Source organism: Rana temporaria, chromosome 11 (assembly GCF_905171775.1).
Source record: "Rana temporaria chromosome 11, aRanTem1.1, whole genome shotgun sequence".
In the NCBI taxonomy this organism is placed as follows: Eukaryota; Metazoa; Chordata; class Amphibia; order Anura; family Ranidae; genus Rana; species Rana temporaria.
The window spans coordinates 7,399,792-7,417,255 of NC_053499.1; the positions used below are offsets into that span (position 1 = coordinate 7,399,792).

At 48.0% G+C, this 17,464-nt stretch overlaps 1 protein-coding gene across 5 annotated transcripts in view; it reads right to left on the reverse strand.

The window, feature by feature from the left end:
- USP47 (ubiquitin specific peptidase 47) overlaps positions 1-17,147 on the reverse strand; it is a 78,111-nt gene extending 60,964 nt beyond the window's left edge. For 3 of the 5 annotated variants that reach the window (XR_005744154.1, XM_040327956.1, XM_040327954.1), the window contains exon 1: positions 17,010-17,147. Coding sequence is in view for 4 of the 5 variants with exons in the window: in XM_040327956.1 (XP_040183890.1) it covers positions 17,010-17,048 (39 nt within the window). In the remaining variant the exon portion in view is untranslated. The remainder of the gene's footprint in view (positions 1-17,009) is intronic. The other 2 variants (XM_040327957.1, XM_040327958.1) reach the window with 2 other exon arrangements.
- Between the last annotated feature and the right edge of the window lie 317 nt (positions 17,148-17,464).

The window sequence follows — 17,464 nt, forward strand, 5'->3', positions numbered from 1 at the left end:
AAGCAAAAGAATCGTGATTCTCATTTTGACCAGAATCGTGCAGCTCTACTGAGTCCTCAAGGACCCACAACAGGGACAGGTTTTCCTTTACTTTGCACAGCTGCTTTAAAAATCAATGACATGGTATTGATAGCAGCCATTTAATCTTTAAGGGAATTTTCCACAAAATGGCCCGTTGGGGGTACCCCGAGGACTGAGGTTGAGAACCACATGTGTCCAACACAAGGCCCTCAGGTCAAATACAGCCTGCCAAGCCATTTAATGAAGCACTAGCACCTCTCCTGCAGCACCCCCCCCCCCCCCCCGTCCATTTCCAGAAGTCAGCAGCGGGAAGAGGACGGAACTCCTGACAGATTCTGCACTTCTCATTGCAGCTGCAGAGAGGCTTGTCTCTGCCACCCCCCTCCCCCATCTCAGCAGTTCGTAGCAGGGGGGGGGGGGGGGGGGACAAAACTCCTTCCACAGATCCTGTGCTCCTCAATGCAGCCATAGAGGCTCATCTCCGCAGTTGGCAGCAGAGGGGAGGACAGAACTCCTCCTACAGATCCTGTACCTCACTGTGCAGCTGCAGCACCCTCTCTGGTCTCCGAAAATTCCGGTAGCCAACTCCCGACCATGTACTTTCTGCTTCCCAGCTCCACCCTCGGTTTCTTCCCAGCAGAAGCAGCACAAGGTAAGGGGGGGGGGTGCACCAAGATTTAAGGGAAGGTGGGGGACTCTTGACATCTGATGTTAGAGGGGGTGGGGTGCTCTGGCCATCTAATCTTACATATGCAACCAGCCATAACCATAATGCCATTGCATATTCCAGGAGGCACTGTACCTCCATAAGTAAAGGAGAAGGGGGCTGACCTAGTGGGGCATCATCCCGCCGGCGTCACCTGGAAAAGCTGGGGCACCTAAGGTTACGACAAAATGTGGCCCAACGGGGCAGAGTGGTGAGTTTTGTGCTCCTCTCTGCTACAAACTGCTGAGCCGGGGGGGGGGGGGGGGGGGGGGGGGGGGGGACAAGCCTCTCTGCAGCTGCACCAAGAAGCGCAGAATCCAGAATCTGGCAGAGGAGTTCCGTCCTCTTCCCACTGCTGACTTCTGGAATGGAGCAGGACGGAACGGGACGGGGGGTGGGGGAGGGATTAATGCTGCAGGAGAGGTGCGAGTGCCACAGAAAATCGCCTGGCCAGACCATATTTGTCCCGAGGGTCTTGTGTTTGACACATGTGGCCTAGGACAGTGGTTCTCAACCTCAGTCCTCAAGTACCCACAAATGGGCCATTTTTGGGTAAATTTCCTTAACCACTTCCATACCAGGCACTTACGCACCTTCCTGCCCAAGCCGATTTTCAGCGCTGTCGCACTTTGAATGACAATTGCGCGGTCGTGCTACACTGTACAAAAACAATTTTTTGTTTTTAAACGTTTATTTTTTTTCTGTTAATTTTTTTGTAAATACCGTATTTATCGGCGTATACTGCGCACCGTTTTGCCCTGAAAATTAGGGCAAATTCGTGGGTGCGCGGTATACGCCCATACCGGCTTCCCTCGCCGAGTTTGAACCACTGCGCTGGCATATACCGAGCGCAGTTACACTCGGGTATAGTCGGGCTCAGCTCCGCTCGCGGTCACGTCCTGGACATACAGGACGTGACCGCGAGAGGAGCCGAGCCCGACTATACCCGAGTGTACTGCGCTCGGTATATGCAGGCGCAGTGGTTCAAACTCAGCGCAGGAAGCACACCACGATGGCCGCCGGACCCGAGGAGGACACCACCAAAGCCGCAGACGGACCCGACAAGGCCGCGAGCAAGACACCAAAACTGTAAGTACCAAAATGTTGCGTGTCCACATTAGGGGTGCGCGCTATACGCCGGAGCGCACAATACCCCGATAAATACGGTAAGTATGTTATCTTCAATTATGGGCACCGATTGGCACTAAGGTGGCACTGATAGGCGGTGCTGGTATGCAGCACTGATGGGTACTCATGGGTGGCACTAATGGCATTGCTGGGCATCACTTGTTTTCTAGTCAGTGCCCATGTTGCCAGTCAGTGCCCATTTGTGGGCACTGATTGGCATCTATTTTAACATGTGGATGGCCATGGGGTACATACCTGGCCATCCACATGTTGCCCCCTTCCCTGGTGGTCCTGGTGGCTTCCCTGGTGGTCCAGTGTGGGCATCCACGGGGGTTCTACGCTGATAAACAATCAGCGTATACCCCACTGTCAGGAGAGCCGCCGTTCGGCTCTCCTATATTCGCGTCTATCAGACAGATTGGACACAGCTGATCAAGTGGTAAAGAGCCTCTACTGAGATCGGAGATGCAGGGTGTCAGACTGACACCCTGCATCACAGATCGCCGCGCTGCGCACCCCCACAGGTGCGCGCCGGCATGTTTTCCTGACTGGACGTCAATAGATGTCCAGTCAGGATAACAGAACCACTTCCCGGACGTCAATTTACTATTGGCCGGGCGGGAAGTGGTTAAAGATAAAAATAGCTCTTATCTTATCCATTGGCCTAGGACGGGTAAATGACAAAGTAGAAGTGGCTCTCAGTGGGACATCGCTGTATATCCATTGGGTAAGGAAGTATCTAAAATTGTGCAGAAGACAACCCCTGGTAAGCAAGAGTTAAGAAAAAGTTGGTAAGGGGGCGTGGCCAGAACCACCAAAATCCTAACAGTGAATGTGGCTTTCAATCAGTAAAATCCATTTACTGCAAAAATCGAATGTTAAAAGCAAAATTAAAAAATTGTGAAGTTCCTTCGAAATTATATTTGCCAAGTTGGTGAATGTACCAAGATTTTTTTTACAAACAAATGTTTATTCAAAAATCTACTAAAATATGACGACACGCGTGAGGCCCAGAAGACCCCGCCCACTACAGGTTGCCTGCAGAAATCACCGGGGGGGAATAAGGGGGGCAGAGGAGTCAAGTAGGCCCTACCCACTACAGTGAACTACAGGAGGGGGGCAGGGACAAGACCAGTCACCCTGCACAAGAAGAGATCAGAGTTGTGGGAGGGGCCCTGCAAACTCCACCCACTACAGAAAAACCACAGGAGGGGTGGAGACAAGACCAGTCACCCTGCAAAAAAAAAAACAGCAGAGCTGTGGGAGGGGCCCAGCAGGCTCCACCCACTACAGGCTGCCTGCAGAAAGAAACAGGAGGGGCGGAAACAAGACCAGTCCCCCTGCACAAGGAGAGAGATCAGCAGTGATCGGTCTTCATTACAGAAAGTCTTACACTGGATTACTGCACAGATCTGGAAGAAATACACAAAGCCCATGAGAAGAATACACCTGAGGATTGTGTTCAGACAATATTTACTTTTCCCAGAGTTCATCTTATAGGATTATCCTATGTACATGCAGTTTGAATGCCGCCCGCTACTCTTCTAAATCCACACATCTGATGATATCGTTTGGTGTTGAGACCAAATAATTAACCACTTCAATACCGGGCACTTCCTGCCCAGGACAATTTTCATCTTTCAGCGCTGTCACACTTTGAATGACAATTGCACGGTCATGCAACACTGTCCCCCCACAAATAGAGCTTTCTTTTGGTGGTATTTGATCACCTCTGGGGTTTTTATTTTTTGCTAAAACTAAAAAAATTCCCATTTTTTTTTTTTTTAACCACTTCCATGCTAGAAAATTACTCAGAACCCCCAAACACTATATATGTTTTTTTTAGCAGACACCCTAGGGAATAAAATGGCAGTCATTGCAACTTTTTATCTCGCACGGTATTTACGCAAAAAATGTTTAAACGCCTTTTTTGGGGGGGAAAAAAACTGTTTCACGAATTAAAAAACAAAACAGTAAAGTTAGGCCAATTTTAGTATAATGTGAAAGATGAAGTTACGCCGAGTAAATAGATACCCAACATGTCACGCTTTAAAACTGTGCACACTCATGGCATGGCGCCAAACATCAGTACTTAAAAATCTCCATAGGCGTTGCTTATTTTTATTTTTTTTACAGATTATCAGTTTAGAGTTACAGAGGAGGTCTAGTGCTAGAATTGTTGCTGCCGCTCTAACGCACGCGGCAATACCTCACATGTGTGGTTTGAACGGCATTTACATATGTGGACGGGACTTACGTGTGCGTTTGCTTCTGAGCGTGAGCTACCGGGGATAGGGGCGTTTAAAAAAAAAAAAAAATAATAATATTTTTTATTTTACTTATTTATTTTAAACACTTTTTTTTTTTACATTTTTTTTGATCACTTTTATTCCTATTACAAGGAATGTAAAACATCCCTTGTAATAGAAATGATTCGTGACAGGTACTCTTTATGGAGAGATGCGGGGTCAATAAGACCCCAATTCTCTCCTCCAGGCTGGAAAACATGAGATTGTGAAGAAAAAAAAATTCACGAATCTCATGCTTTCCGCTGCGATTGCGGCTTTGTTTACTTTCCGGTACCCGGGTGTGACGTCACAACATCGCGCCCGGGCCTCCGACGATCATAGAGATGACTGGTGACCATCTGGTCACCAGTCATCTCTATGCCTCCCATCCGGCGCCGGCAGATCGTTTCTCCGGGTCTCCGATGGCACGGGAGAGCCCGGCGAAGCACCGGATGGCGGCGGGGGGGGGCGTCCCCTCCCATCGCCTATAAGAACGATCAAGCGGCGGAACTGCCGCTATGATCATTCTTATGGTGCTCAGGATCGCCGGATGAAGAGATGGATATCTGAATGATGCCTGTAGCTGCCCCATCATTCAGATATCCCCACTGAAAGTCCAGGACGTCATATGACGTCCAGCGGTATGAAAGAGGTTAAAGTGTTACTGCTGGTCACCGATTGGCACTGGCAGACTTTATTGGGGCACTGATTGGCACATCTGATGGGGCACAGACCCCCCCCCCCACCCCCTTCTGAAAGGGAAAGCCGCTGATCGGCTCTCCCTGTCAACGCGAACCAAGGAATGCTGTTTACCGGCACTTCCTGGTTCATGCGATTATTATATATATATATATAAAAATATTTTTATCAAAATGAAAGTGGCTTTAGTAGGAAAAATAAAAAATGACCGAAATTCATCACAGATCACATGATCTTCAGATACTACACACCAGGGGTTGACAAATTTGCTTGGAATCTAGGAGCCAGGTAAAGTTAGGAGCCAGAAAACGCGCCCGTCCCGACGAGCTTGCGCGCAGAAGCGAACACATACGTGAGTAGCGCCCGCATATGTAAACGGTGTTCAAACCACACATGTGAAGTATCGCCGCGATTGGTAGAGCGAGAGCAATAATTCTAGCCCTAGACCTCCTCTGTGACTCAAAACATGCAACCTGTAGATTTTTTTTAAACGTCGCCTATGAAGATTTTAAAGGGTAAAAGTTTGTCGGCATTCCACGAGCGGACGCAATTTTGAAGCGTGACATGTTGGGTATAAATTTACTCGGCGTAACATTATCTTTCATAATATAAAAAAAAAAAAATGGGGATAACTTTACTGTTGTCTTATTTTTTTATTAAAAAAAAGTGTAATTTTTTTTGACAAAGTATTGCAACGATCGCCATTTTATTCTCTAGGATGTTAGGATAAAAAATATATATAATGTTTGGGGGTTCTAATTAGAGGGAAGAAGATGGCAGTGAAAATAACAACATTAGAATTGCTGTTTAACTTGTAATACCAACGGCCACCACCAGATGGCGCCAGCTCACATCTGGTGGTAATAACTTGTAATACCAACGGCTCACCACCAGCTCACCAAAAAATAATTTTTTTATTTTTTTTTGCCCCCCTTCCAAGCCAAGTCGCCAGGACCCCATTTCTAGTCGCCATGGCGACCTGGCGCCCGGGATTTGTCGAGCCCTGCTACACACGCATATCTGACTAACACAATAAACCCGTCAAATGTTCCCCTTTAAATGTTCTTATTCAGCACACAGGCACACGGCTGCTCTGTGAAGACAGAAGATTTCCAGCAGATGGAGAGCGCGGCCAGCGTGCGCGCCGACATTCCGATAGTTTTTGAGCCGTCAGCACACAAGGCAGGTGACACCAGGCGTATATATTTAGCCCGTGTCACCACAGCCAAGTACTAGACGTCACAGCTACAAGGCAGGCGGATCAGAAATAAGCTGTGGATTTACCACCAGAGCGCTCAGCCCAAGAGAAGATGGAGATTGCTAGAGATCCCAAGCTGGGTTGGGGAATATTTCCTAATAATTTGTCATATGCACCACACAGGGACTATTCCCTAATGATTCTACATACACCGATCAGCCAGAACACTGACCACACACCTAATATAGGGCAGGTTTTGCGGTCAAAACATTTCTGACCCATCCAGGTATGGACTCCATTGGGGCTCTGAAGGTACGTTGTGGTAACTGGCACCAAGCCGTCAGTAGCAGATCCTCCAAGATGGGAGGCGAGGCCTCTATGGATTGGACTTGTTTTTCTAGCAGTCTACCCATTTCTGCAGATGTGTAGACATGCCGAAAGGGCTCTACCTGGATCTTAAAGCGGAACAGTCTTTTTTTCAACTTTCCATCCATTAAATCTTCTGCCCTTGTTGTTGTTTTAACTTTGGATAGTAAAATATTTATTTTCTGCCAGTAAATCCATTACACGGCCCACTTCCTGTTTCCTTACACAGCCCACTTCCTGTTTCCTTACACGGCCCACTTCCTGTTTCTTGTCTGGTCATTAGCCTAGGCTTATGACATCATGCACAGCTCTCTCTCTCCCATGAGTTTGCCATGAAGGGGGGGACATAAGAGGGCCAAAGAAAGCTGCAGAGCTGGAGGTGTGTCTCTGTAAATCCAGGAAGTGAACAGGCAGCAGCTTCAGCTGCCCACAGTTAAAATGGCTGCAGCCAGACTCAGTGGAGGGAGATTTATGCAGCATATTTGGCAAGTACAGAATCACAGTATATATAAAATAATATGCAAAGTGGTTGGAGGGAAGCTTCAGAATGGCAAAGATGTTATTACAAATTATGTGAGCAGACTGCAGTTCCTGCTTAAAGGGGAGTTCCGCCTAATTTTTTTTTTAAAAAGTCAGCAGCTACAATCAAGTGCAGCTGCTGACTCTTAATAATCAGACACTTACCTGGGGTCCAGCGATAGGGGGGGGGGGGAGGGATGAAGCCCCGCTTGTCTCCATGTTGCCAGCATTGTCACTGCGGGCGCGAGCCGCGCACCGTGAATGGCAGAGCAATCATCTAGGACCTGTGACGTGTCCCAGATGATTGCAGATGGGGGGGGTTGAGGTGACTTACTTCCGGTCGCTGAAGCTACCTAGGGAGGAAGTGGGAGCTGGAACCCTCTAAAAAGTAGGGTTTCCGCCCCCCCCCCCCCCCCCCCCAAAAATGACATGCTAAATGTGGCATGTCAGGGGGTCACCTTTCTTTAAAGTGGAAGTTCCATTCTTGGGAGGAGCTCCACTTTAAGGTCCTGGCAGAGCTCCTCTTCCCATTTGTACAAAGACCGGTAAGGTTTGAAACTTTCCCCAATAGCGGGAGCAGGTAGATTGGGAAACCGGCGTCTACGCAGCTACGCTGGCTCAGGACCCAACGTACTGCTAAAAACATTTATGCACAGAGGGCGGGGATCATAGAAAAAAAAAAAGCAGTTCTTGCCTAGGCAAGAAATGTGGATAGAAGTAAAAAAAGGTGGGGGGAGGGCAACACGATGACCTTTATGTTAGAGATCTGCTTTAAAAAACACAAGTCAGCACAGATCTACATGACAGGGTTCCTTTAAAGAGGGCGGGTATGAAAAGATAAGCAAACGGGCTGCGGGCGCTGGAGATCCTCTGATTGGACGGCGAGTGCGTTCGTCATCACAGCTTTTCCTGCAGATCCTAAAATGCATGAACATGTAAAAAATGACACGATACGACTCGTCACAAGCGATGTATGACATCATCACTAAAACAAAATCATTTGAGACACTGAAGGTAGCGGGCAGGAGACGGTTAAACTCTTCGCAGAAAGCGATCGCAGGCGTCACAGTTCCAGGAAGTGCAGAGAGGGGGGGCGGAGCTACAGACTGACAACAAACAAAAATGACGTCTGTGATCTGCTCCACGTCCTGATCAGAGGAGATCAGACGCTGATGTGTGTTCAGGGCTGGAGGGGGATCCCACAGCGTTTATTTTAGATCAATAAAAAAATAAACTAAAAATCACTATCGCATACACCCACTGGCCACTTTATTAGGTACACCTGTTCAATTGCTTGGCAACGCAAATCGCTAATCAGCCAATCACAAGGCAGCAACGCAATGCATTGAGCCTGGATTCACACAGACATCACAAATGCGATTTTCACCCGCATTGCTGCGCCGATCACATGCGATTTCTGTGCAATGCAAGCTCAGCCATACAGTTTGTACAGCTGAACTCACATTGGATTCACACAAAGGTGCGATCCTCCTTTACTCCATTCCCAAGCTGTCTCATGACAAAATCCCATACTAACCTCCAGGACTTCTCCTGAGCCTCTCTATTCCTCTGGAACTTCCTACCCCAGTATGTCCGGTCAGCTCCTACCCTGCCTGCCTTTAAGTGATCCTTGAAAACTCACTTAATCAGGGAAGCCTATCCCTCCTCCACCTAAGAACTGTAGGGAGTCCCCTCCATCAAATCATCCCCTGCAGCCATTACCTTGCCCCCTCCCTTTAGATTGTAAGCTCCATGGGCAGAGCCCTCCCATTCCTCCTGTATTGAACTTGTACTCTCCCCATTTATATTGTAAAGCGCTGTGTAATCTCCAAATCCACCCCGGGAGCCATAAAATGTACATTCCACCTCCAGTTCTGGAATGTCCCCATTGCAGAGCATTGATGGGGTCACTCTGGAAGCGTGGGGGGGGGGGGGGTGCTCCTTTCATACTGAGCTATCCAGGTTTTGGGGCCCCAGAGAAGACACAAGCCGGCACCATGCGTTATCTCCGGGCTACACCGGACACCGCCGGCTGGACTCCGGGCCAACCCTGCACGTGGATGATCCTTCCTAGAAAAGCTCCTTCTATAAATAGGAAATGATTGACTCTGCTAAAAATAAAATCGGCCATTTAAATAGAACATAGGAGGGTGTCAGGTGGTATAAAACCGAAGCGCCAATCGACACGCACAACCAGCCAATGATCTTGAAGCGTCACTCCGGGCAAAATTATAAAAAACAGCAAATATTTCTTAAAACTCGATCGCCGGCAAACCGTGTCCTGGAAATCGTTCTACATGCCGGGGATTAGAGGAGCGATCCGGAACTGCAGGTCCCCAATACCAGCACTGTGGTCTTGTCCCCGCCCCCTTCACCTCCTGGCCAATCACAAAATCAACCCTGGGGTCATGCGTTTTATATGCTTTACAGAAAATCACAATACACCTCTCTCTGGTCCGACAGTGCGATCCTGGGGCAGCACTAATGCCAAACAATCAATTCAAATGCTCAAATCCATAAATCGATTATTGGCTCTAGCAAGAATAGTGCACTGTGATTGGTTTACAGACAAGTGTAAGAAAAAATAAATGTTGTTTTAAGGGCATTTATATTTTACAGACCATTTATAAAATAAGATATAGATGAAATTGGGATTTTTAAAGGTGCAAAAATAAAGTAATATAGTATCAAATATATATATATATATATATATATATATATATATATATATATATATATATATTATATATATATATATATATATATATATATATATATATATATATAAAAATATTTCAGCAAATAAAAAAATTGTAAAAACAATTGGCAAGTACATATCAAAGTTTTATGGCTACAGCACTGTAGAATAGAGTCCCCAACATGTTTCACCCATATGTGGGGCTTCTTCAGGGGATGCTGTCCAATTAGAGGTACAAACCTTCTATTGAAAAAAAGACATACATATGATAATTACAACAATGGTTCATTTAAGATTGGATATCACATACATAGTTCTTTATTTGTTTTAAATAATACAACGACTTAATACATACATGTCCATGTTCAGGGGCACACGGTTTTCCCAATGCAGACACCTGTGACCCATTGTAGGGATATGATTAACCTCTCAAGAGACCTAGGTAAGCAGCATTGCCCTGGAACTGAACATGTATGTATTAAAGCGGAGGTTCCGCCGATTTTATTTTTTTAAAAGTCAGCAGCTACAAACACTGCAGCTGCTGACTTTTAAAAAATGGACACTTACCTGTCCAGCGCGCCCGCGATGTCAGCAGCCGAGGCTGAGCAATTGATCGGTCCTCAGCTGCTTCCGCCGCCATCCTCGCTGCCCGATTCCCTACTGCGCATGCGCGAGGATTGCGGCGTGCCGTCACTGGTCCTCGCTCTCTCCTGGGGGGGTGACATCACAGGCTGGATTCCCCACGGGGATCAGACCCGGAAGTGGTGCAAATACCTGTCTCAGACAGGTATCTGCACCCCCCTTCCCCCTGAAAGGTGCCAAATGTGTCACCGGAGGGGGGGAGGGATCCAAAAAGCGGAGGTTCACTTTTTGTGTGAACCTCCGCTTTAAGACCAGGGTTGTCCCGATACTAGTATCTGTACCGATAGCGAGAATTTGTGCGAGTACTTGTACAAATGCTCCCGATACCTGGAATGGGAAGTCAGCGAGCGAAGCGGAGAGCGAGTCCTGAAGGAAACAAACAGGTAGAGAGTTCAGGGCGCAGCCGCATCATCATTTGGGATCGGCGACCGGAGTCGGCACATTCTGTGTTGCCGTCAGTGCTTGAAAATCCTGACGCCCATCTTGGTACACCATGCACTCGGCCACAGTATGCCAGCAGCGGACATCTTGTTACACCCAGTCCGTATAGTTTGGGCTGGGTGTAACAAGATGTCCGCTGCTGCTTTTATGCGGCCGAGTGCAGGGACCACCAGGATGGGTGTTGCAGGCAGCCTTCCCTAATGGCATTTTAGTGCCTGCCCATCAGTGCCCATAAATGTCAACCTATCAGTGCCCATACGTGCCATCTGTCAGTGCCAGCCATCTGTGCTGCATATCAGTGCCACCTAATCTGTATTGTGCTTTGAGAAACTGCCACAGGACATAAAAAAATAAAAAGTATCGGTATCAGCGAGTACTTGAAAAAAGCATCAGTCTTAAAAAAAGTAGTATCGGGACAACCCCAATTAAGTCGTTATGCATTTAAAACAAATAAAGAACTACTGTATTTGCTGGCGTATAAGACTACCTTTTACACTTAAAAAAACTGGCCAAAAAGCAGGGGTCGTCTTATACGCCGGGTCAGCTGCTCGGATGCCCGATGGATGTGCGGTAATTCGGCTACATATAGTATATACCGCTTAGCCAATCCCAGTGAACGATGTATTCAAATGAATACATAGCCTGCTCTGATTGGAGTATCAACCTCTGCCAATCCGAGCAGGCTACATACAGTAGCCTGCTCGGATTGGCTTTGAGAGTCAGAGAGTCGTGGGCTGATGATGTTACAGGCTCTGCCAATCCAAGCAGGCTTTGTATTCATTAACCTGCCTGGCGGTCTTCCCGTGTCTGACACGGGGTTAGATTTTCCTGCTGCGAGCGGTAACCCCGTGTCAGCCACGGGCTTGCCTCGCTAGATCCACAGGCACAAGTTACTTACCTTGTCCCTGGATCCAGCGATGCCACCGCGCTGTGTGAGCGAGCGGGACCTCGCTCGATTCACACAGTGCCTCCGTGTGACGCCGATCTCCGTTCCCTGCGACGTTACGACGCACGGGGACGGAGAACGGCGCCAAATTCAAAAAAGTAAACAAACACCTTACATACAGTATACTGTAATCTTATAGATTACAGTACTGTATGTAAAAAAAACACACCCCCCCCTGTCCCTAGTGGTCTGTCCTGTGTCATGCATGTCATTTTATATAATAAAAACGTTTCTTTCTCCCTGCAAACTGTAGATTGTCCATAGCAACCAAAAGTGTCCCTTTATGTCAAAAATAGTTTTAGATCAGCTAAAAAACAGCGATAATAAATTATAATCACTTGCAGAATTGTGCGATAGCGATTTGTGGGGAAATTCGTCATAAAAAAAAAAAATAATGACAGCAACAATTCTGCAACTGAGCAAATTTCAGTGATTTTGATTTGATTACATTATTGAATAATTTTTATTATAATTATATTATTATTTGTTATAATTATTTATTATATTATAATTTATAATTTTGTTTTTAAAAAAATGTCATACCCGGGATGCCTATTAGAAGCTTGTTTGGTCAGATTTAAGTGAGTTATTTCTAAAAATTACAGACCTACAATATAAAACGCCAAATTTCCTTGCAAATAATGGTACCGCTTTTAGCATGTTTTTTCTGACAGAATCATACCGCCAGGGAGGTTAAAATAATGCATCGCTCGCCGTGATTGGCTCCAGCTCCAGCAAGAAGGAAGAAGAATATGGCTCCAGAAGGAAGAAATATGAAGAGTCGGAAGCCTCGGGAAGGGGGGGTCGTCTTATACGGTGAGTATAGGCAAAAAATCTTAAAAAAACTGTAAAATTAGGGGGTCGTCTTATACGCCCGGTCGCCTTATACACCGGCAAATACGGTATGTATGTGATATACAATCTTAAAGGAACCTTTGATGTACCGTATATACTCGAGTACATTATTTTGTGCTGAAACTTATACTCGAGTCACCGATCTCCCAGACTTTGGGGACCCGGTACCGGCCGGTCGTAGGTCCCCTGGAGACACACACACACACACACACACGTAGCCCCACTCGTCCTCTACAAGTGTGCAAAGTTTGTTGTCCGGGAGACCTACGGCCGAGAAGCACCGATTTTTCAAAGTTGGGCACCCCTTCCATAGACTCCTATGTTAAAGCGGTTCTCCACCCTAAAGTGGAGTCCCGCTGATCGGAACCCTCCCCCCCTCCGGTGTCACATTTGACACCTTTCAGGGGGGAGGGGGGTGCAGATACCTGTCTACAGACAGGTATTTGCACCCACTTCCGGCCACACGCTACGGGCAAAGGACGGGTTTTTTCCTTCCTTCCCGTCCGTCCCCCGTTGTATGCTGGGAACACTCGGCTCCCAGCACACAGCGGGAGCCAATCGGCGGGCGCAGCGCGACTCGCGCATGCGCCGTAGGGAACCGGGCAGTGAAGCCGGAGCGCTTCACTTCCTGGTTCCCTCACCGAGGATGGAGGGGGGAGCAGCAGGGTGACGAGCGATCGGCTCGTCATCTGCTGCGATCGGCGCTGGACTCCAGGACAGGTAAGTGTCCTTATATTAAAAGTCAGCAGCTGCAGTATTTGTAGCTGCTGGCTTTTAATATATTTTTCCCGTGGCACATCCGCTTTAAACAGTAATTTCTCCTGTGAATTTGCGGACCCGGTACTGGCCAGTCGTAGGTCCCCTGGACCCCAAACTCGGCACATATGTAGCCCAATTTCTCCTCTACACATGTGCAAAGTTTGTTGTCTGGGGGACCTACGGCTGGGGAACACAGATTTTTCAAAGCCGGGCAACCCTTCCATAGACTCCTATGTTAAACGTCAATCTAGTCATGGGCACAGTGAGGCATGGGCACAGTGAGGCATGGGCACAGTGAGGCATGCAGATGGACACCCTACGCTTATTCTCGAGTCAATACGTTTTCCCATTTTTTGTGGTAAAATTCGGTGCCTCTGCTTATATTTGGGTCGGCTTATACGCGAGTATATACGGTATGTCTTTTTTCAATCGAAGGTTTGTATCTCTAATTGGACAGCATCCCCTAAAGAAGCCCCAAGTACGTGCGAAACATGTTAGGAACTCCATTCTACAGTGCTGTATCCATAAAACTTTGTTGATATGTACTTGTCAATTGTTAGATAGATAGATATCTACACACACATAATTTTTTTTTATTATTATATATAATATATTATACAAGTGTGTGTGTATATATATATATATTTCACTTTATTTTTGCACCTTAAAAATCCCAATTTCTTCATCTGTATCTAATTAAGGGATGTGGTGCGAATATTACGTTGGTCCGCCTGTGGTCATAGAGTCTCTTTCCTATTTATAAAATAAGCCTCATACATACGGTCGCCATAATGTGACTAAAATGTTTATTTCCTTTGACCATCATCGCCACATAGTGGTCATAATGTAGTATTGCTCCTGCCATAATGATCTGGGAAAAAACACCACTAGATGGAGCCGACGATCACAGGAAATAAGTTACGGGGATTTGATGGCTGTGCGGAGATCTAAGAAACCCTTAAAGTAGAAGGAAAGATTACACCAAATATTAAATGTTGCCCCTCCCATCGCCCTCCATACATTAAATAATAAATTGCAACGATGTAAAGTTCTCCTGTGTGGTCATGTGACTCGGTCATGTGACCGCAAAGCTTCAGCACTTTCCCCTTCCCGAGTGGCTGGCGGGCATCAACTCTCATGTGACAACGCCAGCAGGTGACAATTCTAAGGGGTCACAGCAGTGAGGGGCCCCTGCTATAATAAAGGGACTTCGATGATGCATAGGGGCCCCTGTAATGACAGCAATGGGCCCCCTTTAAAAAAAGTATTGTATGCTAAAAACAATGATGGTTGGGGCCCCTGTGATTACAGCAGGTGATAGTGGGGGGGGGCACAACTGACAAATTATTAAAAAAGGGCCCCATAACAACAAGGGGCCCCTGTATTAATAATACTAAAAGGCTCTAAAAGACATGACCACCCCTATGACAAGGGGCCCATATGGCTGCAATGAGGGGCCCCTGAGATGGTAAGCCCTCACTGACAAGGGGCTATTGAGATCCTAATATTATTGAGGGGCTTATTAGGAGAAACAAGGGGCCCTAAGGCTACAGTGAGGGGCCCCTGAGATGGTAGGCCCTCACTGACAATGATGATAAAGTTCACCCAAGATGACCAGAGGCCCCACGGATGACAGTACCTGAGGGGCCCCTAACTCACGATAAGGGGCCCTAGGGAGACAAGGGGCTATTGAGATCCTAATAATATTAAGGGGCTTATCAGGAGGAACAAGGGGCGCTAGGGCTAATAATGAGGGGCCCCTATGATGATAAGGGGCCCTAAAATGACCAGAGGCCCCTGAAATCCTCATAATGATAAAGGGTCCTATAATGACAGGGTGCCCCCAATGATGGCGCAACAGATGGGCCCCTAACTCACAATGATGAAAAGGGGCCCTTGAGATCCTAATAATATTGGAGGGGCTTATCAGGAACAACAAGGGACCCTAGGGCTATACAATCAGGGGCCCCTATTGTGGGCCCTCACTGGCAATGATAAGGGGCCCTAAAATGACCAGAGACCCCTGAAATCCTCATAATGATAAAGGGCCCTATAATGACTGCAACAGATGAGCCCCTAACTCACAATGACCACAAGGGGCCCTTGAGATCCTAATATTAAGGGGCTTATCAGGAACAACAAGGGACCCCCCCCCCCCTCAAGATCCTCAATGTTTAGGGCCCCATTAGTAAGAACCACAAGCCCTATGACAGCGGCCCCAATGATGATCCTAACAGATGGGCCTCTAAATCACAATGATGATAAGGGGGCCCTAGCGTGACAAGGGGCCATTGATCCCAATAATAATATTGAGGGGCATAGGGCTTCGATAAGGGGCCCCTATGATGGTGGGCCCTCACTGGCAATGATAAGGGGTGCTAGGGTGACAAGGGGTTACTGAGATCCTAATAATATTGAGGGGCCTATCGGGCAGAAGAAAGGGCCCTAGGGCTACAACGAGGGGCCCCTATGATGGTGGACCCTCACCGGCAATTATGAAAAGGGGCCCTAAAATGACCAGAGGCCCCTGAAATCCACATAATGATAAAGGGCCCTATAATGACAGCCCACCCCCAATAATGACTGCAACAAATGGGCCCCTAACTCTCAATGATAAGGGGTCCTAGGTTGACAAGGGACCCCTATGATGGTAGACCCTCACTGGCAATAAGGGGCCCTAGGATGACCAGGGGCTATTGAGAGCCCAATAATGATAAAGGGCCCTATAATGACAGAGAGCCCCCAATGATGACCACAACTGATGGGCCCCTAAATCATAATGATGACAAGGTGCCCCTAGGTTGACAAAGGGCCCTTGAGATCCTAATAATATTGGAGGGGCTAATCAGGAACAAGGGGCCCTTATGATGGTGGACCCTCACTGGCAATAAGGGGCCCTAGGATGACCAGGGGCTATTAAAAGCCCAATAATGATAAAGGGCCCTATAATGACAGAGGGCCCCCAATGATGACGGCAACTGATGGGCCCCTAAATCATAAGGGGTGACAAGGGGCCCTTGAGATCCTAATAATATTAAGGGGCCCTAGGGCTACAATGACAGAGGGGGGCCCCTATGATGGTGGGCCCTCACTGGCAATAATGTTAAGGGGCCCCTGAGATCCTGATGTTTGGGGGCCCCCTGCCATAGGACTGATGGGGCGCTAAGGATAACAGGAACAGATGGGCCCCTCACTGACAATGAAAAGAGGCCCTAGGGTGACAAGTGGCTCCTGAGATGTTAATAATGTTGAGGGGCCCAAAAGGAGTTACAATGACACAGGGGCCCCTTATGATAGCAGGCCCTCACTGACAAAGATGATGAGAAGCCCCTGAGATACTCATGTTTAGGGCCCCATCAACCTTAAGACAGGGGGCCCCAAGGATGACAGGACAGATGGGCCCCTCACTGACAATGAAAAGGGGCCCTAGGATGACAAGTGGCTCCTGAGATCCTAATAACGTTGAGGGGCCCAAAAGGAAGAACAAGGGGCCCTACGTTTACAATGACACAGGGGCCCCTTATGATAGTAGGCCCTCGCTGGCAATAAGGGGCCCCTGAGATCCTCATAATATTAAGGGCCCCATCAGTGAGAACCATGAGCCCCCTAATGACAAGGGGCCCCAGAGATGACAATGCTGATCAGGGCCCCAGTGACGGTGATCAGGGCCCTCAGAGTGGTGTCAGGCCTGGGGGGGGGACCCTCCTCTGGTGCGGGGCCCCCAGGGTGTCAGGGTTCCTCACCTCTCGGGGGACGGGCTGGCCGTCCTCTCCGGGCACCATTCTCCGGGCGGCGGGCGACGTCACACGGGGTACATGCTGAGCGGACACCCTGCCAGCAGCAGACGCAATCAATGGAGAAATGGCCGACGGAAATCTCGCGAGAGCGCTGCCGATGTCACTAACAGGTGTTGTAAGAAAAACACCGGACCTATGCAGCAGGCTAGTGTGTGTTGGGACGGGGCCGGAAGTGACGTGAGACCGGATTCTGCATAGGTCCGGTCTTTGTTTTACAACACCGGGCCAGGGGCTCCCGTCGCTATGGCGATGTCAAGCTGGGAGTACCAAGATGGCGGCAGCGCTGCTTGATTGGAGCTGGGTGGGCAGCCATCTTGGTACACCCGCCCTGAGCAACAACAACAACACTGACTCACGTCACCTCACTGCCACAGTGTGAGAAGAGCACCAGGGGGGCCCAA